This window comes from Pyrus communis, chromosome 3 (genome assembly GCF_041283825.1).
Source record: "Pyrus communis isolate YQ-2024b chromosome 3, ASM4128382v1, whole genome shotgun sequence".
NCBI lineage: Eukaryota > Viridiplantae > Streptophyta > Magnoliopsida > Rosales > Rosaceae > Pyrus > Pyrus communis.
Genome location: NC_142567.1, coordinates 356,312 through 380,139, shown reverse-complemented (window position 1 = coordinate 380,139; position 23,828 = coordinate 356,312). Strand labels below are relative to the sequence as shown.

The 23,828-nt window shown below is 37.1% G+C and overlaps 2 protein-coding genes and 1 long non-coding RNA gene across 5 annotated transcripts; 1 reads left to right on the top strand and 2 right to left on the bottom strand.

Annotated features, from left to right (window-relative positions):
• Positions 1–13: 13 nt before the first annotated feature.
• Positions 14–5,496, bottom strand: LOC137714096 (putative glutamyl endopeptidase, chloroplastic). Of its 3 annotated transcripts, none has more exons than XM_068453385.2 (11): positions 5,031–5,496; positions 3,794–4,781; positions 3,071–3,199; positions 2,559–2,858; positions 2,019–2,477; positions 1,816–1,881; positions 1,524–1,584; positions 1,284–1,433; positions 1,004–1,141; positions 587–900; positions 14–365 (listed from the first exon to the last, which is right to left on the bottom strand). In XM_068453385.2, coding segments are annotated over exons 1-11 (2,916 nt in total). In that variant the 5' UTR covers positions 5,341–5,496; the 3' UTR covers positions 14–364. The 3 variants fall into 3 exon arrangements, with proteins under 3 accessions (XP_068309486.2, XP_088546567.1, XP_068309485.2); XM_088690441.1 differs by having other exon boundaries at positions 14–353; positions 5,031–5,416; XM_068453384.2 differs by lacking the exon at positions 14–365 and having other exon boundaries at positions 493–900; positions 5,031–5,416.
• A 2,321-nt stretch (positions 5,497–7,817) lies between these two features.
• On the top strand, positions 7,818–10,996 carry LOC137715560 (protein HOMOLOG OF MAMMALIAN LYST-INTERACTING PROTEIN 5). The gene is made up of 6 exons (XM_068454907.2): positions 7,818–8,194; positions 8,312–8,412; positions 8,985–9,094; positions 9,276–9,351; positions 9,532–9,672; positions 10,024–10,996. The coding sequence occupies exons 1-6, from the start codon at positions 8,101–8,103 to the stop codon at positions 10,828–10,830; spliced, it is 1,329 nt and encodes a 442-aa protein (XP_068311008.2). The 5' UTR covers positions 7,818–8,100; the 3' UTR covers positions 10,831–10,996.
• A 1,094-nt stretch (positions 10,997–12,090) lies between these two features.
• Positions 12,091–17,231, bottom strand: LOC148697695 (uncharacterized). Its single transcript, XR_015960415.1, has 2 exons — positions 14,240–17,231; positions 12,091–12,512 (listed from the first exon to the last, which is right to left on the bottom strand). It is a non-coding gene; the product is annotated as an uncharacterized LOC148697695 (long non-coding RNA).
• Positions 17,232–23,828: the final 6,597 nt, after the last annotated feature.

Sequence of the window (23,828 nt, the reverse complement as noted above, 5' to 3'; positions counted from 1 at the left end):
ACTGAATGCTAAATTAGCTCTTCAATATTGCAACTGGATTGTCTGTGTAACGTTATTTTTCGTTCAAGAGTTTTATGACATCAAAAGCGACAGATGGAAGTTATGGAACACGCATAAGTTTATAACCCCAACCCCCTCTCCCAGAAATTGGCTGCTCAACATCCATCAACTGGAAGGATTTTGGAGCGAAATAAGTTTGGGATACAATTATAAATGATACATCGCAATTGTGACAAATACGAATTGCAGTTCAAGGAGGAAGAATCGTTGCCATCGCACATTGACAGGGCAATCTTGTACCATCAATTTTGTCCACCACACTGATGTGCGAACTAGTTCTCAGAAGCCACGATCTGCAATTTTTTCTACAGGATAATCATTCGAGACAAATACGTAAGTAGAAAACCCAAGATTTAAGAAAAGGAATTTATGGTAACGAATAGATGAGGAAAACTGAGACTCCAAGGTTCGGATCCTTTCAGAGGATAGATAGTGTAAAGAGATATTGAAATAATTATCTTGCTTCTTTTCTTTTCAGAGTTAATTTAATTATGTCCCTCTATTTCTGCAAGATTAAAGAAATTACCATAACGATGACCTCGGCAACGAGTCAAATCCTTCGTGCTCAGAATTTGACACCTCTGGACTACCGCCTCCACTAGCAGCCACTGATTTGCTTTCGGAAACTGTAGATCCTGTGCCTAAGTTCTCTTTACTTGCATCGGAATCTGCATTTACATTGGAAGTGTTTGACACGCAATATTTCTGAAGCCATCTATCACTTTCCCATAGCACGTGCATGATGCTCTCTCTTGCTGCATATCCATGGCTCTCAAATGGAAGAATCACAAGGCGGGACAGAGCACCATGACCTTTCAGAGCATTAAAGAAGCGATCCGACTGTATAACACACAAACATAAATGAAATCACAAGTCGACAGCTCACAAACAGGAAGAAATTCATCAAGCATCTCAGCATTAAAGGGGTGAGCGACGTCTTTACCTGCATTGTCAAAGTTCCAGAATTATTGTCTTCTTCTCCATGGATAAGCAAGATTGGCTTCTTAATTTTATTAGCGGACATGAAAGGACTCATCTCTACATAAGTACTGGTAGCCTCCCAAAGAGTTCTATCCTCGTTCTGCACCGATAAACCAAAGAGTCAGGCCATTAAAATTTAAAACAAAAGGTAAAGTAATTACCTAGGTCTTATGGCATGGAAAGAGAAAATATCAGAACACACATATCCGTGTATATATTTAAATCAATTTCTCATAAGCTACCTGAAAACCAAAAGGAGTAAGTGTTCTGTTGTAAGCACCAGAACGAGCAATTCCACAAGAAAAAAGATGAGGGGCATGTGCCAAGAGGTTTGCAGTCATGAATGCCCCATATGAATGTCCCCCAACAGCAATTTTGTCTGGATGAGCCACCTTAATAAGGGTAGCACCAGAAGAGGTTCAGGTCAACATTAGTAAGTCAGAATCTAAAAAGATTCATACTGCAAAAGTGGAGAAGCTTACCCCACGTCGAACAACTTCCTCCACAGCAGCCTCTGCACTTGCAACCAATTGCTCCACATAGCTGGTCAAATTATATACATTATAAATTGTTGAAAAACACTAAAGCATTAGAGGCACTTTGGGAGTATCTTATCCATTTTTTACCCAGTTAACAATTCGATGGATTTATGATATATGAATCATCTTCTGTCACTAACCTTAGGAGAAATGCTAATGAGTTCATACAGAAAATTATAATTAATTTTGGCTGGAAGCAGAAACCCAGGTTATTACATATGCAAAAACAAGTTACCTATCATTTGCTTCTTTATCACCCTCACCAATAATAGGAATTGTTGGTCCAGACAGAATAGCAAACCTGCACGATTCCCAGCAATCAAAAATTGGTCAACATGTTTAAAACAATCCGGACACCAAAAAGGTTCTAAACAAAGACTATTATACACAGAATCACCAAAACATAGTAATAAAACAATGGGAAGAGGTAATGCATGCCTTCGAGCCAGCCAGAGGAGAGCTGATGTGGGACCTATGCCAGCAAATTCATTAGGAGAACCACGAACTTGTCCAGCAGCATCTTTGCTTTTGAATTCTCCAGGGTAAGACCAGAACAGACATGGAAGAGGGCCATCTCTGGCTGGATCATAACTTGGTGGAAGGTATAGCGTTGCAGTTAGTTGAACCCCATCCTTCCTCTGGTACTTGACCAGCTCTTTCTGCAATGATGCCAGCTGTGGATATGGATGAGGAAAATTTGTAATTTGGACTGCTTTCTTTTCTGGCCAGCTTAGGATAGAATACTGGGTGTTTTCAGTTTTTGACTCTTTGGAAGTCAATACTTTCAGGTGATTGATGAGCAGATCCCCTTCTTCCTCATCAGACATTAAAGCAACAACAGTCTCGTAATACTTTTCTTTGTCACTCTTCCATATTCTTTCTTTGTTTCCTGTATTTCTGGAAGAATTTGGTTTAGGACACCAAACACACATGAGCACATGAGAATGCAATAGAAACAAGAAATTATGAAAAACCTACATGTCAAACAAGTCGAGGAATGGGATATCTCCCTCTGGTGTAGCACCATTTCCATTCAGCAGTAAATAAGTGCCTTCCTCATTTTCTTTCTTTACTTTTGCTAACACATATGTCCCAGCAGGAGTTCTCCGCAGCATAGGAGAGCCAGGATCAGAATACACATCTTCTGACGATCTATCAAACAGGATGCGCGGACTGACATCATTTGATCCAGGAGAAATTACCCAGGTTCTCGTTCGCCGTGTTTTGTACCAAGACTCGTAAACTAGAGCCAGTGAATCATCAGACCAAGAAATCCCTCTGTGAAATTGAAAAGTTCAAATGCATAAAACAAGTATGGTTAGTGTTGGGACAACCATGAAGCTTCTTAAGCGTAGCACAGTTTTAGAAGTCTTCTGGAGAAAGGAGAAAAAGTTCCCTTGGACAATAATTCTTCCAAAAACCCCAATAAAACAGAAATATCATTGATGCCAATAGATGATAAAAAATATAATAACAGTTCAACTTCATACCCATAGCGAAGATCAAGTTTGTGTAGGACAGTTGGCCCTTCACCTTCAAGTGGCTCAGCGGACTGTGTATAAACTATATCACGTGGAGAAACATCCACTTTTGCATCTCCTTCATCTTGGGTCTCAACCCTAGTAAAGTCACAGTGTCAATCACGTAACTGAAATCATATACACAAACAACTATGTACAAGTCATATGTAGACCTGGCCATGGGTTAGGTTTCGGCTTGGAGATGTCAAACTCTTAATGAGCCCAGCCCGAAACACAACAAAAATTGAACAAGAAGTTGGCCTGAGGCCAGGTCCTATATTTGGTGAATGGAAAGTGCTTCTGTAACTTATTGCATATCACAAATGCATTTAGGATGATGCGAATGACCGTAGGGACAAAGTTAAAATTAAGAAATAAAAATCTAAAGACATTATAGATAAATGCTTGGATAGTTTAGTAACAATGATGTGGAATTACAACAGTTTAGACTGTTGTTCTGCTTTTTCATTTTGAAGCGCACACATTAGAAATATATTCAACTTATAAAAGCATACAAAACTAACTATTACTATAGTCTACAGCGTATCATGTACACTACTCCATAAAAAGTCTTTATCAAGTACTTGTTATGATATCATGAGAGAGAGTGTGAGAGTGAGAGTGAGATAACAACTCAAAGAGATGTCACTTGAGTTATCCAAACAGTGTGAAAACAGGACTGAAAATGCATACCAATAGAGTGTTGATGGTTTATCTGCTCTCCAGTTGATAGAACGCTTCCCTTTTCGCACACTACTGAATGCAATGGGGATGTCCTCGGCAAGGGGCAGATCACAAATTTCTCTAACAAACTTTCCATCAGCTGTCCACACATCCACCTTCTTGGGAAATCTTCCACATGGTACAATGAAAGAGTATGGTCTGTGAATTGAACTAATTAAAAGGTATTTCTGATCGGGAGAGGGGTCCATTGATGTATATACAGCTGGAGGACCAATTTCCTTAACCGCCCCATCCAAGGAGGCCAAAACAAGTTGTGTCGTGGCGTAGTAGTCAAACAAATCTTCATCATACTCATCCTTCAGCAAATCCTGAAAGGTCCTAACTTGGATAATACTTTTCTGCTCATTAGATTGAATTTTAGGCCCAAAAGGAACCAAAGGTTTCTTTGGCGGGTCGCCACGAGACTGAGGAATGGTGCAAACTAACAAAGAAGAATCATTCACCCAAACAAAATTATCAAAAACTGCATTCAAAAATATTTCCTCCGACTTAAACAAAGGTTTAGCAATCCCTGTTTCAACTTGAGCCACCCACACTTTAAGCTTACTAGTAGTACTTTCCCCCTCATCAAACCGGATGGTGAAGGCCAAATGGCGGCCATCCGGGGACCAAGTAACAAAATTGATCTTGGCACCATCAGGGAATCCACGCACCTCTATCTCCGGACCAAGGGTGCCATCAGGCAAAAATTGATGGATCCCAATACCCGTGTAAAACGACATCCTTGTCCTTGTATTGCATTTTCCATCAATACGAACACCGGCAAGCTTTTCCTCGGGTCTTGCAAGTTCTGCCAATGGTGGCAACGCTCTCCGCTTGAGAAACAGTATCTTATCCCTACGCGGTGAGAATGACAAGGCGGGAAGTGGCGGAGCATCCACAATATCTTTGATTTCTTGCGGAGGAAGACGGTATCTAACTCCCAAAGTCGCATCTTCTGCATAAACATATATATATATATATATATATACATACGAATTACTAGCACAGAAATCTTCGAATTTAAGTTCACAGCCAATTGAAATCCAATTAACCAACCAAACAAAGTTATGAGAGCAAGCAAGAAAATCAAAACTTTCAAACTTCAACCCAGATTTGGGGTTCAAACAGATACAGATTATACAAATCCATATTCAACAAAAATATACACGAGCACAAAGTATATGTGTGGATTGTGATGGAATACCTTCACCGTCAAGTGAAGCGGTAGCTGCAGTGGAAGAGACAGAGCCGTTGGTGGCTCCGCCATCGCTGGCATCTTCGGAAGCGCCGGCGTTGACGGGGACGAGGTTGCGGAGCCGCGAGGTGGCCATGGGGGCGGCGGATGTTCTGATGGACCTTACAACGTCGTATGGGGAGCGCCTTGTTCTGAGGTGGGCGGGCGAAAGGACCGATGTGAAGTGGAGAGGCTTGAAAGGGAGTGAGTGAGGGGGAGTGAGGGAAAGGAGGGAGAAGCGATGATAGACTTTGTGAAGGAACATCCTATCGACATTCATTTGTTTTTTTTTTTTTTTTTTCTATTTTTTTGATCGAATAGGAATTTAGTGCGCTCTGTCACTGTGCAGTGTGTGTGAGTGGAGAAAGTATTTCTTTCCGTAGGCGCGCGCTTTGCCCCTCATATTTGGGAGATATTTTTTTTTTTTTACGCTACATGTTTCAGTACATCAAGATTCAATTATTTATATTATGATTCTCGATGTATTGAACAGTGTTCATCGATAATTATGGAAGAGGATTCTCTCTTGAGCACAGGATGAGGATCCTCCTGATCATGAAATTCGGACCGTTCAAATTTAATCCAATGATTGCAATTATTATAATTTTTAGACGACTCCATGTTTGGAGCCGTTGGATTAATTTTGAACGGCTCGGATTTTGAGGTCAGGAGAGGATTCTCTTCCGATAATTATAGTACCTTAGTAATTGTTTATTTACCATTATACCTCCACGCGAGGGCAGTAGGCGTCGTTAAAGGTATAGAAACTCAAGGCTTTCTCTGTAAGTTTTTCTTAGACATTAAGAAAAGTATATTTTCTTAGACATTAAGAAAAGTAGATCTTCTTATTAAACCAAATGAATAATACAATCACTAATATATAGCCTTTGACTATTTCCCCCCTCTCTCTCTCTCTCTCTCTCTCTCTCTCTCTCTCTCTCTCTCTCTCTCTCTCTCTCTCTCTCTCTCTCTCTCTCTCTCTCTCTCTCTAGCTAACCAAAACATACTCTCTCACTCTAACAAAATAAAACTGAACACTTTACAATGAAACTATAACAAACTAATAACCATATGTTGTCATGACTTGTCATCTTCATCTTTACACCTCCTCAAGCCAAACTTGGAAGAAGGCAGGATTCCAAGTGAGAGCTTGGATTGTAGAAACTGAAATCTGGATCTAGACAAGGACTTGGTATGAATGTCAACAATTTGATCCTGACTACACACATACTGGACTTTAATCAAGTTGGCAAGAACCAATTCCCTAATATAGTGATAGTCTATTTCAACATGCTTAGTACGAGCATGAAAAATAGGATTAAAAGCAATAGATATGGCTGAGATGTTATCACACCAGATAGTAGGTTTAGTAGTCATGGGAAAATAGAAATCTTTCAACACTTTGCATATCCAAGTAATCTCTGATGCAGCTTGAGCCAAAGACTTGTACTCTGCTTCAGTGGATGAACGAGCCACTGTGGTTTGTTTCTTTGCACACCAACTAATCAAGTTAGAACCCAAAAAGGCACAAAAACCGTGTAGCCAACCCAGTCTGCATCCGAGTAGGCAGAAAGATGTAACAGACTTTGTTTGAACAAAAGACCTTGAGTGATAGTGCCCTTGAGGAATCTTAAAATCCTTTTGGTTGCTTGCATATGTGTAACGGTTGGTGCATGCATAAACTGACACACCTGATTGACAGGAAAAGAAATATCAAGTCGGGTCGAAGTGAGATATTGCAAGCCACCAACCAGAGAGCGATATTCAGTGGGATTAGGTAACAAGTCACCACTGTGATCCAACTTTGCATAATTGAGGGGTGTATGACATGGTTTAGCTCCATCCATGTTATTCTTTTGTAAAAGATCAAGTAAATACTTGTCTTGATGCAGAAAAAGACTATCTTTGGTTTTGTGAACTTCCAAGCCCAAAAAATAGTGTAAAGGTCCTAAATCTTTGACTGGAAATAGAGTAGTCAACTTTTTAATAAGTTGTTGACAAAGTGAAGCATTAGACCACTGATAAGAATATCATCAACATAAACCAGTACAATAACCATGGTTGGAACTTTTAGTACAAACAAAGAGGCATCAGAGGATGATTGAGTAAAACCAAGAGATTTGAGAGCCTGAAACAACTTTTCAAACCATGCCCTAGGGGTTGTTTAAGACCATACAATGATTTCTTAAGCTTACATACATGATGTGGAAGAGGGGGATTTTGAAATCCAGGAGGCTGCACCATAAACACTTATTCTTTTAAATCCCCATGAAAGAAAGCATTGCTAATATCTAATTGATTACAAAACCAGTTGAATCGCACATCAAATGTTAATAGGATTCTGATAGTGACAGGCTTAGCTATAGGAATACTGTGCCCAAGCAACTCAAAATTGGCTTCATCCATTCCTTGTTGCTGAGATGTTGTATGTCTTACTCTCCACGTGCCTAATTTTTTAGATCTTTGATCATTATAATGTTATGTATGCAAGGATATGTTATGTTGTATATTAAATACTACGATGCACGAATACAGCAATTCTGTCGCATATCGGATACGAGAATGAATACGACATACTTTCGACTCACATACGCTTGGATACGTTTTCTGGGGTAGGCGGGCGAGAGGACTGTTGGGGAAGTTGAGGGGCATGCACGCAATCGATGTGGGGCTTACACGCAAAAGTTGTGGATAACAAGACCAGTGGAATGGGGGCATTGCTAAGTCGAGAATCAAAGTAATTTTGGGCCGTATACTTCATGGCCCATTCCATTTTGACAATAAGGTGGCCCGTTGGGTTTATCAAGCCTCAAACCCGCGTAATCACTTGCTTTCTTGTTAAGCATTGAAGACGTCGGCGTCCGAAGATACTCTTCTCAGACGATCAGACGTCAGACCCGTTGTAGAGTGTAGACTCTCTCTCTCTCTCTCTCTCTCTCTCTCTCTCTGCCTTGGTACTCAAAGCTTTTGCCTCGGCCAAATCGTCCCAAATCGTCTCTCTCTGTTGAATCGATCGAACAGAGGAAGAAGGAAGGCATAGATGGCGAGCGACAACGAGCCGGCGAAGCTGCTGTTGCCGTACCTCCAGCGCGCCGACGAGTTGCAGAAACACGAGCCTCTCGTCGCTTATTACTGTAACTCTTTCTCTCTCTCTCTCTCTCTCTCTAAACAAAACTGAAACTTTACGGGTTGTTATCTCTAAAAATCATATTTCTGACAATTCAATTTTTTAAAATTTGAATGGAATTTAGGTCGATTATACGCAATGGAGCGAGGGTTGAAGATCCCACAGAGCGAGCGTACCAAGACCACAAATTCCCTCCTCGTTTCCCTCATGAAGCAGCTTGAAAAGGTTCTTTCTTTCTTCCTTTTAACTGATTCTTTTTAACGTTTTTCTGTTTTGGAAAGATGGTCTTTTGTTTTAATTTGTTTCATCAACTGGGTCTGTTTGGTATCTGGGAAAAACTCAACCTTTGTATGGTCTTATACTTTGATATTCGGTACAAAAATCTTAATTCACCCCGATTTTTAGTTGCTCTGTGCAACAATGGGATTACCCGTTGCCTAGCATCAGTGGCGAAATTAAGATTTTGGAATTTATTTTGCAATTGAATCTATGATATGTTTCTGCTCCATGAGATGCCCTTGCAAATTTTCGTATTTGGTTTCTTTAGTGATGTAGTGGTTGAATTTTAAACAAGAGCATTTGTCTATTGCCTACCAGTTCATTGCTAAGAATCTTCGGGTTACGTATGATTATATTGATTGTTGTTGCTTTAATTGTCTTGTAATGTCTCCCATGATTGGTCTTGAATTTTTACCAGATGACTTGTCCTGCTGATCTTTTTGACAAATTATTTTGTGATGAGATTCGTAGATTTTTGTTCCCCCATCTCAATGTATACTCACCCTTTTGCTCTATAGGATAAGAAGTCACTGAAGTTGGGGCCTGAAGACAATCTGTACCTTGAGGGATTTGCCTTAAATGTTTTTGGCAAGGCAGACAAGCAAGATCGTGCTGGTCGAGCAGATTTGTAAGTCAATGTGTCCCTTGAGTCTTTGAGGTGTCATAACACTACACCTCTAGGTTTCATGAAATGCAGAGCTCCTCCTGTCCCTTGTGCTTGTCGGCTCATGTTTTTTGACATATTTATATTTTATGTGGAAATTGTTAATAGCATGTGATACAAAAATATTCTTTTGAGCTTGTTGCAGGACCACTGCAAAAACATTCTATGCTGCAAGCATTTTCTTTGAGATTCTTAACCAATTCGGCGTGGTTCAGCCTGATGTGAGTTTCTAATTCTATTTCGCAATGCCACTTGATGTGTCATTATCCTTTTTGTTAGGATTAGATGACTCCATCTAAATGATTTGTGGTGTACATTTTTCTTTTCGGTATGTTATTACTAACTCGAAGGTTATACAGTTGGATTTTGAGGGTGACTGACATCTTTATGATCTTTTACAGCTTGAGCAGAAACAAAAGTATGCAGCTTGGAAAGCAGCAGATATAAGGAAGGCTTTGAAAGAAGGAAGAAAGCCTCAAGCAGGCCCCCCTGCTGGTGATGATGATCTCTCACTTCCAGCAAGTGGAATGAGTGGTTCATATGTATGCTTATAACCTTTACAGTAGTTTATTTTAGAGCCTTTTGGATGAATCAAGGTTTTCTCCTTGAATGGTTTGATATCTTTGAATATATAACCTATTTGAAATGATTCCTTAGTTTTTCACCATTGAGAACAAAGTTGTAAAAATTCCAACCAGGAAAGAGAACAAAGTATAAAATTACAACAACAATTCTAAATTTATAACTTCTAGGCATAAGATTGTGGTGGTACAATCTTATGATTTGAGTAAGAGTATATGTTAAACAATTGTAGTATATATTGAGAAAGTAAAATGAGTTCGTGTTAGTGGTTTTGTTTATTGTATAAAATTCAACTATTTCTATCCTTGCAGGATCTTGGTCCAAGCGATGCTGCAGTTACCAGTCCTGAATCACAATCTGATCCCTCGCCCCAGTTTTATGATGAAATTAACAGGCAGCATTCTATAAAAACTGCACCCCCGCAGTTTCAAGATCAGCATCCTACAAACATTGCACCTTCTGAGTTTCGTGATGATGCCAAATTCCAGCGTTCTACTAGCCTTCAGTCACCACCTAAGTTCCATGATGAAGTCAATGGCCAGCATTCTGCAAACAATGCGCCACCGCCACCTCAGTCTTACCCTACTGCTGGTTACTCTTCCCATGATTTTCATCCACCTCCTCCAACAAATAGACCAGAAACGTCTGATTTTTCTCAGCCATACCACCAGCAATCCTACTCGCACGAACCCCAACAGCCTTTGCCACCTAACTATCCTCCTCATGAATCTAATTACTCTTATCCTAATTTTCAATCTTATCCAAGTTTTACAGAAACCAATATTCCAGCAGTCTCATCCCACTATCCCTCTTATTATCAGGGCTCTGACCCTGCCTACTCTCCCCCGTCAGCTCCTCCGACAACAAACCACCCTTCAACTACCCAATATCAGACAAGCAACAGAAATGGAACTGTTTCAGAACCTGCTCCTCCTCCTGCCCCTGCCAAGACGTACCAGTATGACAGTAGCTACCAGCCATCACCTGAGAAAATTGCCGAGGCACATAAGGCTGCAAGATTTGCAGTTGGAGCGTTGGCATTTGATGACGTGCCAGTTGCAGTAGATCACTTGATAAAATCGCTTGAAATGTTGACAAATCCATCAGCTGGTCGGTAATAAGCTCCTCGTTTCTAGGTGCGTGGAATTCCAGATGTTTCATGTAGTTTATTTGCGTGTTTACTATGTAAATATCACTGGATGATGGATTGATGCACAACTTTTTACTGTTATCGTGGAAACGTGATGCAGCATATGAGAAAGAAAACCGTTGGTTTATGCTTCATATTCTTTCAAGCATTTATGATTTTCTAGTTGAATTTGGTTTTCATTTATATTTGTGTAATATTCAAGCTGACCGACCATTTGCATGCACAAGGGAAGTCGGTGGACACATCATATGCCGGTGACCAACCTTTTTCTCCGATAAACCAACCCATGTGATATGGCTTCTCGCAAACGATATTTCTACTCTAAGCTAGACTAAAAGAATGAATGAGAGTTTGCAGCTTGTTGAAGCGGAATGCCTTATCTACTAAGGCAATCCACCGCTTGTAGTTTTTGTAAGGTTTTTAGACAGATGAATGAATGAATTAAAGGAAAAATAATGAAAATAGCTTGAAAACTTTAAGTTTTAACGATAAGAACAAAATAAAAGGTAAAGTGAATAGTATCATGATAGATTTTTTGGTGTAAAAATATGGTTTTTCGTTAAAATAAACAGTACTGGAAGTTTTTTGTTAAAGTTCCCATGAATTAAACAGGGATTCCTCTAATCTTTGTTAACATTTTTCTGGCGATGAATTATTCTGACATATTTTCTGGTTGGCTGGCATTAGGCGTGTGCTCTGCTCTTGACTTTTAGCGCGAGGAGTTAACTGGTTAAGAAACTTTGCTGTTGGCAGCTTGGCATCATCATTCATCATGGTGCCTGACACACCTCTAAACTCTATATACTTTCCATCTGACGTGGTTAATGACTTATTTTATGCTTGATACTAGCGATATTATATTACGAGTAGATTATTCAAACCCAAAGTTTCGAAAATGTTTGAATAAACGCTCTTATTGTTTATTGAAATTATAAGTCTTTTCAATTTTTTTTTTTATACTTGAAGACTTTTGAGATATAAAAATAAATGCTTTTTAACTATTTTAATGTTAAATAGATCAATTTTTCAAATCACATTTATAAATCTACTTTAAAAATAAAAAATATTTAGATAAATGCTTTTAATTAACTCTTAAATAATAATTTAATCATCAATAACCACATCATATGATTTACAAAGTTTAATTTAAATAGATAATCTCTTAAACTTCAAAACATTACATATTCTTGCTAAGGCTCGTAGTCTCGCCCTAACAAACGGAAATTAGTTACTACCAATCATAAAATAAAATATTATTAAAAATAAGGATAGAAAACACATTGAAATACAAATCTTCAAAGCCTAGCAAAGTTCTCCAAAATATTATGTGTTCTTCTCCTCTCTTTTTGTCCTCTAACCCTAATGGCTAAAAAACCTTATTTATACTATTACATAATTAAAATCCTTAGTAGAAAAGGTCTTCTAAAAACTAGAAAACATAATAAAATAAGATAATTAGGAAATACATTCCTATTCTAACTTTGGGAAATCTGTCCAGCCACAAATCAGCCACATTTTTTGACTTCCAAGGCTCCAAAACAGGTCCAAAAATGCTAGAATTAAAGCTTGAGATGTCCCGAACATAATTACGACCTCTAACCCAAAATTTGTTTGTTGCATCATGTGTTGCTCCAGAGGAAGTCGAATGTCCTACATTAAAAATACATAACAGAGTATCAATTTTCACACATAATAACCAATAAATTAATACTAAGATAAGAGTAAAATATATAGTATAATATCAACTCAACAAATACTCCCAAACTTAACTTTTTGCCTGTCCTCAAGCAAAACAAAACTTAGAAAAACAAAAAAAAAAAAAACTAGCAAACTAGAAACTTAAGTTAAACTTGACTAAGACAAATTTCACTTTAAGTTGCAAGCCATAGAAAACATTAAAAATCAGAACATCTTTTCAAAACTTCCAACTAATCCCACTACAGAGTCTAAGCCATTTAGAATAAATTAAAAAAGAATTCATAAACTTCCCTTGGTGTAAAGTGAACCAACATAGTTAAAGAAACTCGACTAAAACCTTACCTCTCATCCTTTTTATTCAACACTTCGCACATACTAACTTGAAACGTAACTATTATATATATATTTTTTTTCAATTTTTATCCTATTTTATTATTTTTTTCTTCTTTTTCCTCTTTTTTTTTTCAGTAATAGTAGTAGTCGTGCAATGTCAGTTCACTTAAGCTTTCGATCCAACTCATGTAACGAGCTTTAAGTCAATGACTCCCAAACCATAAGGGCTTTAGGGCACAAGGTGTAGAACACCCCTAAGAACTTACTAACGCAAGCTAAAAAGGCTACGAAACCAACTAACCACTCTACCCCATGCCAAAACTCTACGGTTTGACACGAGAATCGTTGCTAATTAGGTAGGATTGACCCGGTTATTAAGCAAAGCCTCGGGTGGAACAATTATTACTTTATTTATAACAAATAAACTTCAATTTATTTAGAACAAAAATTAAAAATAAACTTAGACTAAAAGTAAGTGTTTCAATCTCACTCCTCACAAACCATGTTGATGTGAATGTGCAAATTTTCAAAGTATAACTCATGAATTAGTGTCTAACCAGCAATAAATATAAAAGACTCTAATGTAAGATTAACCTTCACCATGTCCATTTGTTCTAACGTTTAAAGTCCATTTGTTCTAACGTTTAAAATAGACTATGGATATTAACTTTAAAAAAATGAAAATTTTTAACTTGACACAAAAATTAAAATCCTAAAATTTTACTTTCTCACCCCCAAACTTATGTTGCACCTTGTCCTCAAGGTGTGGAGAATAAAACAAAGATAAAGTAACGACAAAAAGAATAAACTATAAGATAAAAAACAACCTGAACTAAGATAAATAAACTAATCTATGTTAAAACATGAAAAGAAAACTAAAGAGAAAATAACTAAAAGAAAAAGAATTAACAGAAAAACAAAATAATTGAGAAAAAACACAATAATAAGGAAACTCAAGGTTCAGAGTCTATATCCTGAGCTGTGAGTTGATGTTCTTCAGGTAAGAATATTGCCCCGGCTTTTACGTCTTCTAACTCTTTTTCTAGTCTTTTAACTTTATCCTTGAGCATTAAATTCTCTTGGACAACGTTTTCTAAAAACTAAGGTCTACCCTCAAGATCTATAATCCTTTGAGATTGGGTAGATACATCTAGTTTTAAGGCTGCTACTTCTAGTTTTAAAGCCTTATTTTCTAATTATAACTCTCGAATACGTAAGTCTCGTGCTCGTATATCAAGTTCAAGACTGCGTACCTTGATCGACTGGTCTTCTTGTGCAACAGGGGTATGTTTCACAAACTTAGTACACATAAAACATCCGATAGTTTTACAAGTACTACATCTAACCTTACACTCGTAACCAGGCCATCCTCCACAAAAATGGCACCGCTCATCGAGGCTTCCTTCATATGGTGTGAATATATGTTCAGAGGCCATCTATCATGTTCTGAAAACTATCAATATTGAAGTCTCCAGATTCGCTTGGCAAGAAGTCGAAGTCTTCATATTCTTCGTCTTCAGGCTGTACATCGTTATACCCAGAGAACTCTGATAGGGAGTCATCTTGAGCATCTATAAATTCTACATCAGTGAAAATACTTTAAACAGAATCATCACTGTCATAATCAGAATCTGCTGAAATAATAATGCATTCATTAAGCAACTGGTATAGGCTGGTTGCTTACCTCGCTGTGGACATACATTGGCGAGATGTTCTTCGCTATTACATATATAGCAGGCACACTTCTTTTTATATGGTTTCCTAGGGTTAGGTTTAAATTTCTTAACATGCTTCCTAGGATTGAAATTTCTCCTAAAATTCTGACTAGGCCTAATGTTCTTAAACTTCCTAAAATTAGGTCGTCTGTTGAACAGTTGCCTTTCTATTATATTTTTGAACTGGACGTCTAACTTGTTTTCTCTTCATTCTTTTATATAATTTCACGAAGATCACTATATCCTTCTTGACAGAAACCTCTACATGTACTTTGGTCTATAAGCTTCTTAGCTTCTTGGATTTCTTAACGCTGTCTGCAGAAATCAGCAAGCTGCAAAAAGGTGAATCTTATAACATAGCTAAGATTAGAATATTTAAAAGTATACAAAATCTTACGCTGTTCGTCAGTGGTTGCTGCTGCTAGAGCTGCTTCTTCTTCTTTATAAAATCTATCCTTAATTGCTTGTCCTAGATCTTGAACCAATTTTGCAAGATATAAAACGCAAACTTGTTTATCATAAACTACTCCTCCTATACTAGCAAATCTTAAAAACTCTTTAGAAAAAGGAGTAATGTTCTTCCTATTGAAGCGTCTATAGCGCGTTTCTGAATTGGTGAACTAAGTCTGTAAGGACTAGTATCACCGGTGGCTATTTCTCTAACTGTATTAACAAAGTTATTTATATTTAAATCTTGAGATATCCTGTGTTGTATAGTTTCAGGGTATCTAAACCTAAAATTGTCATAGGCCTTCTTCAAATCTTGACCTAAGAACGATTCTCCCCATTCCCATAAATCTTCAGTTTTGGAGAAAAGTCTTTGTTAATCTAACATATTCACGCTTAAGTGCGTCTTCCCATTTATCAACTGCTTCAGGCCACATATCCGGCTGAATAGGTGAAAGGTTGAGTTCTAAACCATTTTCTGCTTTTTCAAGCCTAGGGGTTTCTCTAGGTTTTCCTCTAGCAATTTTATATTTATTGTCGTTGTTGCTAGGGATGTAAGGTCATCTCTAACCGAAAGTTGGTCAGATGGGTCGTTTTGGTCCTCAAAGAATTATATTTCTTAGGCTATCTTCAACCAAAGGATCCAGAGGGCCGAAAATAGCCCAAAAACCATCTCCAACCGAGGGCTAGGCCAAATGGCTTGTGGACCCCACCAAACAAAAAAGGGTAAAAGGGCCAACCGGCTGGCCCAAAGGAGCTTGCCAGCTAGCCCCGGGTCAGGCCATAAATTTGAAACCAACGGCTAGCTGACGTCAATTACTGTTATTTGATTCTTTTTTTTTTTTTTTTTTTTTTGGGGCCAACATTTTAAAAAAATATATATTTAATTATAGGCCCAGAGAGTATGTTTAGTTGAATGTTTGGGTGTTCTTTTTATAGGCTTTGGAGTTTGCTCAAATCTCTCCCACAGCCGATGTGGGACTTCCACCCACTTTCATTTTGGTTTTTTATACTTCCACTCCCACAGCCGATGTGGGACTCTCCCACCCACTTCCATTTTTTTTTTTGGTCTACTTCCTCTCCCACAATCGATGTGGGACTTTCCCACCCACTTCCCTCTTTTTTTTCTATACTTTAAATAAAACCTCTCACATTTGACTTGAAATATATAAGTTGTATTTTTTAAATTTTACTTGCAATTATTAAATTTAAGTTGTATATTTTAAATATTAGTTGTAGTTTTTTAATTTAAGTTGTTGTAGTTTTTTTAATTTAAATAATAAATTATGTTTGGCCCCTTGACCCTCTGTTGGAGATGGTTTTTTGTGACAATGCTAAAACGAGCCTTATGGTCCTTTAGCCCTCGGTTGGAGATGGTAAGAAATATGGCCCTACACTGTTCATTAAAATATTAATTTCTTGGAGGGCCAAATGGCTAAAACGAGCCCTCTGGCCATCTCCAACCAAAGGCTGGCCAGAGGGCTCGTTTTAGCCCTCTGGCATTCCAAGATATTAATATTTTAATAAACAGTACATGGCCATATTTGCCTCCTTCTCCAATCGAGGGTCAAATGGCCAAATGGCTCGTTTTAGCCATGTCACAAAAAATCATCTCCAACGAGGGCCAAAGGGCTATAGTATGAAATGTGAAGAATTAAAATAAAATAAGGTAAGACAATATGAAATGGTGTTGGAAAAAAAAATTAGAAAAAAAAAAAAAGAGTCCAAAAAAAAAAAAACAAAAAAAGTGGGCTGGGACCAAAAAAGTTCATAAACCTTAAACCTAAAGTGGGCTGATAGAACACCAAAAAAAAAAAAAAAAAAAAAAAAAAAGAACTGGGCTGGGCAAGTGGAAAGTAAAAGAAAAAAAAACAAAAACAAAAACAAAATGGACTAGCCAGCGGGGTGGCTGGCTAAAGATGATTAGCCGGTTGGCCATCTGGCCCTTTTTTGTCATGTGGGGCTCAAGAGCCCTTTGGCCTAGCCTTCGGTTAGAAATGATTTTCGGGCTATTTTCAGCCCTTTGGACAGTTCCGTTGGAGATGGTCTTACCATTTCCAACCGAGGGCTATAAGACTCGTTTTAGCCTCGTCACAAAAAATCGTCTCTAACCGAGGGCCAAAGAAAGGGCTATAGTAGTATGGAATGTGAAGAATTAAAATAAAATGAGGTAAGATATTATGGAATAGTGAAAAATATGTGAGAAATGGTGTAGAAAAAAATTTAAAAAAAAAAAAAAAAAAAAAACGTCCAAAAACAAAAAGTGGGCTAGGACAAAAAAAAAGAAAAAAACCTAAAGTGGGCCGGGCAAATGGAAAAGAACAATATATATATATATATATATATATATATATATATTCTTACTTTGGATAAAATAAGAATTAGAAAATGGTATTCTAAAATCAAGATAATAATTGAAGATTTTCATTTAGAAATCATAGCATTAATTGATTCAGGTGCAGACTTGAATTGTATTCAAGAAGGGTTAATTTCTACTAAGTATTATCACAAATCCATTGATGTACTTAGTGCTGCGAATCAATTCGCGATGAAGTTAAAATATGAAAATCCTAAAGCCCATGTTTGTCAAAACAATGTTTGTTTTAAAACTTCATTTGTTTTAATCAAAAATATTTCTGATTCTGTTATATTGGGACTCCCTTTCATTGCTTTGATTTACCCTTTTAAAGTCCATCATAACCGTATTACTACCAATGTTTTAAGCCAAAAAATTACTTTTGAGTTCTGCATGGAAACAGACCTCAAAAAATTAAAACAACTTCAGAAAGACTGTCTCCAAAACTCTTAACCAGATCAATGCAAAAACTCAACAGATTAAATTCTTACAAGAAGAAATTAAACACAAAAGAGTTGAAGAACGACTAACAAATAAGTCTTTGTTAGAATCCATTAGCCAGTTTTCTAGTAAGCTTGCTAAGGAAATCTGTTCGGATCTCCTCAATGCTTTTTGGCACAGAAAACAACATATTGTTAAACTCCCTTATGTTAAGGATTTTAATGAATAAAAAATTCCCACAAAAGCACGACCCATTCAAATGAATCATGAAGTTTTAGAGTTTTGTAAAACAGAAATCAACCAGCTTTTAGAAAAAGGAATTATCCGAAAAAGTAAATCTTCATGGTCTTGCCCTGCTTTTTATGTTCAGAAAAATGCAGAATTAGAAAGAGGCGTTCCCATATTAGTTATTAACTATAAACCTTTGAATGATGTTTTGGAATGGAATCGGTATTCAATCCCCAACAAAAGAGATTTGATAAAGAGACTTTCTCAAGCAACAATTTTTTCTAAATTTGATATGAAATCAGGTTTTTGGCAAATACAAATTCATGAATCCGATAAATACAAAACTGCTTTTGTCATTCCATTCGGACACTATGAATGGAATGTAATGCCTTTCAGTTTAAAAAATGCACGAAGTGAATTTCAAAATATTATGAATGAGATTTTCAATCCATATAGTCATTTTTCAATTGTTTACATTGATGATGTCTTAATCTTTTCAAAATCAGTAGATGAGCATTGGAAACATTTGCATTCATTCATTAGAATCATTAAGACTAATGGGTTAGTTGTTTCGGCTCCCAAAATTAAGTTGTTCCAAACCAAGGTTAGATTTTTAGGTTATCATATCTATAGATCTACAATTCAACCAATAGATCGAGTCATCCAATTTGCTGATAAATTTCCATATCAAATTATTGATAAAACCCAACTTCAGCGTTTTCTTGGATCTCTCAATTATGTTTCTGAGTTTTATCCTCATCTGCAACAACAATACAAACCTTTGTTTGATTGTTTTAAGGAGAATCCTCCATCATGGTCTCAAATTCATACTTTCATTGTTAAGCAGATCAAAAATCATGTCAAGACTTTGCCTTGCCTTGGCATTCCAACTCCCGACTTATTCAAAATAGTCAAAACCGATGCATCTGATATTGGTTATGGAGGTATCCTCAAGCAGAAAACTTCTTCCAAAGCTCCTGAACAAATTGTTCGTTTCCATTCAGGAGTTTGGAATCCTACCCAACATAATTATAGTACTATTAAAAAAGAGATATTATCTATCGTATTATGCATCAGCAAATTTCAAGATAATTTATTAAATCAAAAAATTTTGGTTCGAGTTGATTGCAAATCTGCAAAACATGTTTTACAAAAAGATGTTCAAAACATTGCATCAAAACAGATTTTTGCACGCTGGCAAGCCATATTAAGTATTTTTTATTTTGACATTAAATACATTAAATGCAGCTAGAATTGTATTCCAGATTTTCTAACAAGAGAATTTTTGCATGGGAATAATGGGCACTAATCAGAGAAGACTTCCAGCTACTCTCACCCAAACCCCAGCACCAGTAAAACAGGAATTTATTCCCGATTCCTCATCGGCCTTAGCCATCACAAACAGATTCACTCCCTTAGGATCAACTATAGGAAATATCCGTCTAAACTACCAAACAGCATTAACCACCCCTTATGATCCTTATTCATCAATTCGTTCTCCTTCCCCTTCAATTCCAAAAACACCTAGCTATGCTAAATCATCACCCTATGTCCAAAATCCTAATTCTGAAAAACTTTTTAGCATCCCACTTCATATTGATAAGAATCAACATCCAACACGCATTGCTAAACTTCTCCTTCCCCAAAATTTCCATTTTCTCCCAACAGAATCTTTCAAAAGTCTTAAATATTACCAGGCCATTTTCTTTGAGACGGAAAGAATTGCTATCAAACCCATTTACAGTACCACTCATCATAATAAAATATTATATCATTCTCTCAACATTGGAAAATTTCTCACTGAACAAGAATGGGGAATCCCCCTTTATCATACCAAACCACTTCATGCCCAACATGTTCTCATTCCAAACAACCATTATAATTATTATGATTATATCTAGGATTGGACTAATATTTTTCTCCATCAAACAGATGATTTTAGTCACTCATGGTTCATAAAATTTGACAAAAATTTCAAGTTAAGGTTTCCAGCATGGTGTCCAGATTGGTGGGTTACTCATGGCCCGAATATTTCCCTCATTCCAGATGATCTTCGTCAAGTTCTCAGCAATAGCTTCAAAAATAGATTTGATCGCAGTCGTTTCGACGGCAGGATTTCCCTCTTTTTATTGTTCATGGCCAAGTACAAGGTCCCGTGGATATTGAAATGGAACTTTGAAGCAGACAATGGTGGTATTTTCAGAACCCGATGGGTGAAATGGTGGGACAAATTCAACCATCAAAAGATCATTGATTTAGTAAATTCAGAATTTCCCCAGGGTCCGGCTCCATCAATTTCTGCACCTTCAACACAGGCTTTGTCAGATGCCTAGCAATTTCCTGATTTACCAAAAGTTCAGGAACCAGTTCAATCTCTTTCAGACATTAGTCTATCACCCTCTCTTAAGGGAAAATCTAAGACGTCTAGATCCTCCAGTTCGAAGAAAGAGAAATCTTCAAAGACTTTTCAACTCTTGAATTTGGCCCAGCAACTTATGGTAGAAGCAGCAATGCTGCAGAAAAAAGGAAGTTCAGACTCAGACTCAGACTCAGACTCAGATGCATCTGATGCTTCGTCCCAGCTTCCCGCCAAGTGGGCAGATCTCCCGGATGCCCAAGATCCATTTGAATTTTGATTTTCAGAAGGGTAATAATTTCCCATGTGATCGTATCCGAAACAGCATCATCAGCAGTAGCTGTCATCATTACAATTTCCAAACAAGTCACTATTCTCCAACAGTGAAAAACAGACATATCACTGTTTTTCCAGCTTTTCTGAAAACACAGCGTGAATCCAGTGTGGATTCTCATAATTCGCCAGCCTTTTCCAGCTTTTAGCATATGCAAGCGGGATTCCCGGATCGGTTTTCCCAGCCTCAATTATTCTACTCAGCAACATAAAAGGATAGCTCATTCTCAGAGCAAGGGGACTTTAGTCGAAAAGAATTCTCTGCGTATTCGAAAGAACAGAGAAAATCTTCAATGAAATATCAAACACTTGTAATACATATTATTATCAAGAATGCCTGCGAGCTCCACTTTCTGCCATTAGGCAAAACAGTTTGTAATTTGCAGTAAGTTTTAATAAAACTTATTTTCAAAATCTAGCTGCATCATTAATTTTAATTCATTATTTTCATGAATATATCACCTATGTTTAACTTGATTCTATGTTTTCATGTTATTATCTGTCATCCTTGGATATTCCGTTTTAACCAGCCTCAATTCTTCTTGATTCATTATATTGATATGCTACTCTGTTTATATACATTTTACTTCCGCACACTTGATTCAATGGACGGCTTTACCGCCTACCAGTAGTTCCACCCCATTTGGTATCAGAGCCAAGTGGTTGGTAATTGCATTAGCATCTATCTGATATATTCTTGTATTCACATGTATTTATCCTATCTGCAATTTCTTATTTATCAGTCCTCAGTTCTTCAAAACTCTCAACCAAACAATAAGGCGTGGTCCAAACAATAAGGCCCGATGAGAGGCATGAGCGGAGCGCATGAGCGGGGAAAGGGTTTAGACACACGAGGAAGATGAATCATTTAAGATTTGCATATAGCATATTGATTTGTGTTTTTCATGAGTAGATTGTTTAGATCTAATTCAATGGCCAGTACTAGTTTTAGATCCAACTTAGGAATTATACCGGACATTATAAATGAAGAACAAAAACTTGATTTTCAAACTGATGAAAGTATTGATTTTGGTGATTGGAATATTCCAAAAATTTCAAACAAAAATATTTACAAGAAAAAATGGTCTTTGAACTCTTTTAAATCTGACACAAATATTTTTGTTTGAAATTTTTGGAATATTCCAATCATCAAAATCAATACTTTCATTAGTTTGAAAATCAAGTTTTTGTTCTTCATTTATAATGTCCGTTATAGTTCCTAAGTTGGATCTAGAGTTAGTGCTGGCCATTGAATTAGATCTAAACAATCTACTCATGAAAAACACAAATTAATATGCTATATGCAAATCTTAAATGATTCATCTTCCTCGTGTGTCTAAACCCTTTCCCCGTTCATGCACTCCGTTCATGCCTCTCCTCGGGCCTTACTGTTTAGACCACGCCTTACTGTTTGGTTGAGAGTTTTGAAGAACTGAGGACTGACAAATAAGATATTGCAGATAGAATAAAGAGATGTGAATACAAGAATAGATCAGATAGATGCTAATGCAATTACCAACTACTTGGCTCTGATATCAAATTGGATGGAACTACTGGTAGGCGGTAAAACCGTCCATTGAATCAAGTGTGCGGAAGTAAAATGTATATAAACAGAGTAGCATATCAATATAATGAATCAAGAAGAACTGAGGTTGGTTAAAACGGAATATCCAAGGATGACAGATAATAACATGAAAACATATAATCAAGTTAAACATAGGTGATATATTCATGAAAATAATGAATTAAAATTAATGATGCAGCTAAATTTTGAAAATAAGTTTTATTAAAACTTACTACAAATTACAAACTGTTTTGCCTAATGTCAGATGATGAACATAAGCAAAGTGGAGCTCGCAGGCATCCTTGATAATAATATGTATTACAAGTGTTTGATATTCCATTAAAGATTTTCTCTGTTCTTTTGAATACGCAGAGAATTCTTTTCGATTAAAGTCCCCTTACTTTGAGAATGAGCCATCCTTTTATGTTGCTGAGTAGAATAATTGAGGCTGGGAAAACCGATCCGGGAATCCCGCTTGCATATGCTAAAAGCTGAAAAAGGCTGGTGAATTATGAGAATTCACGCTGTGTTTTCAGGAAAGCTGGAAGAACAGTGATATGTCTGCTTTTCACTGTTGGAGAATAGTGACTTGTTTGGAAACTGTAATGATGACAGCTACTGCTGATGATGCTGTTTCAGATACGATCACATGAGAAATTATTACCCTTCTGAAAATCAAAATTCAAATGGATCTTGGGCATCCGGGAGATCTGCCCACTTGGTGGGAAGCTAGGACGAAGCATCAGATGCATCTGAGTCTGAGTCTGAGTCTGAACTTCCTTTTTTCTGCAGCATTGCTGCTTCTACCATAAGTTGTTGGGCCAAATCCAAGAGTTGAAAAGTCTTTGAAGATTTCTCTTTCTTCGAACTGGAGGATCTAGACGTCTTAGATTTTCCCTTAAGAGAGGGTGATAGACTAATGTCTGAAAGAGATTGAATTGGTTCCTGAACTTTTGGTAAATCAGGAAATTGTTGGACATCTGACAAAGCCTGTGTTGAAGGTGCAGAAATTGATGGAGCCGGACCCTGGGGAAATTCTGAATTTACTAAATCAATGATCTTTTGATGGTTGAATTTGTCCCACCATTTCACCCATCGGGTTCTGAAAATACCACCATTGTCTGCGTCAAAGTTCCATTTCAATATCCACGGGACCTTGTACTTGGCCATAAACAATGAAAAGAGGGAAATCCTGCTGTCAAAACGACTACGATCAAATCTATTTTTGAAGCTATTGCTGAGAACTTGACGAAGATCATCTAGAATGAGGGAAATAAACCATGCTGGAAACCTTAACTTGAAATTTTTGTCAAAGGTTATGAACCATGAGTGACTAAAATCATCTGTTTGATGGAGAAAAATATTAGTTCAAGCATGGATATAATCATAATAATTATAATGGTTGTTTGGGATGAAAACATGTTGGGTATGAAGTGGTTTGGTATGATAATAAGGGATTCCCCATTCTTGTTCAGTGAGAAATTTATCAATGTGG

Excerpts from the sequence above, each read along its gene's own strand:
- LOC137714096 (XM_068453384.2), bottom strand. The coding sequence starts at position 5,340 with ATGAATGTCGATAGGATGTTCCTTCACAAAGTCTATCATCGCTTCTCC. Across the intron at positions 2,478-2,558 it reads TTCCTCGACTTGTTTGACAT|AAATACAGGAAACAAAGAAA; the intron begins GTAGGTTTTTCA and ends AAATTCTTCCAG. Across the intron at positions 901-1,003 it reads CTGGAACTTTGACAATGCAG|TCGGATCGCTTCTTTAATGC; the intron begins GTAAAGACGTCG and ends TGTGTTATACAG.
- LOC137715560 (XM_068454907.2), top strand. The coding sequence starts at position 8,101 with ATGGCGAGCGACAACGAGCCGGCGAAGCTGCTGTTGCCGTACCTCCAG. Across the intron at positions 8,413-8,984 it reads TCATGAAGCAGCTTGAAAAG|GATAAGAAGTCACTGAAGTT; the intron begins GTTCTTTCTTTC and ends TTTGCTCTATAG. Across the intron at positions 9,352-9,531 it reads TCGGCGTGGTTCAGCCTGAT|CTTGAGCAGAAACAAAAGTA; the intron begins GTGAGTTTCTAA and ends GATCTTTTACAG.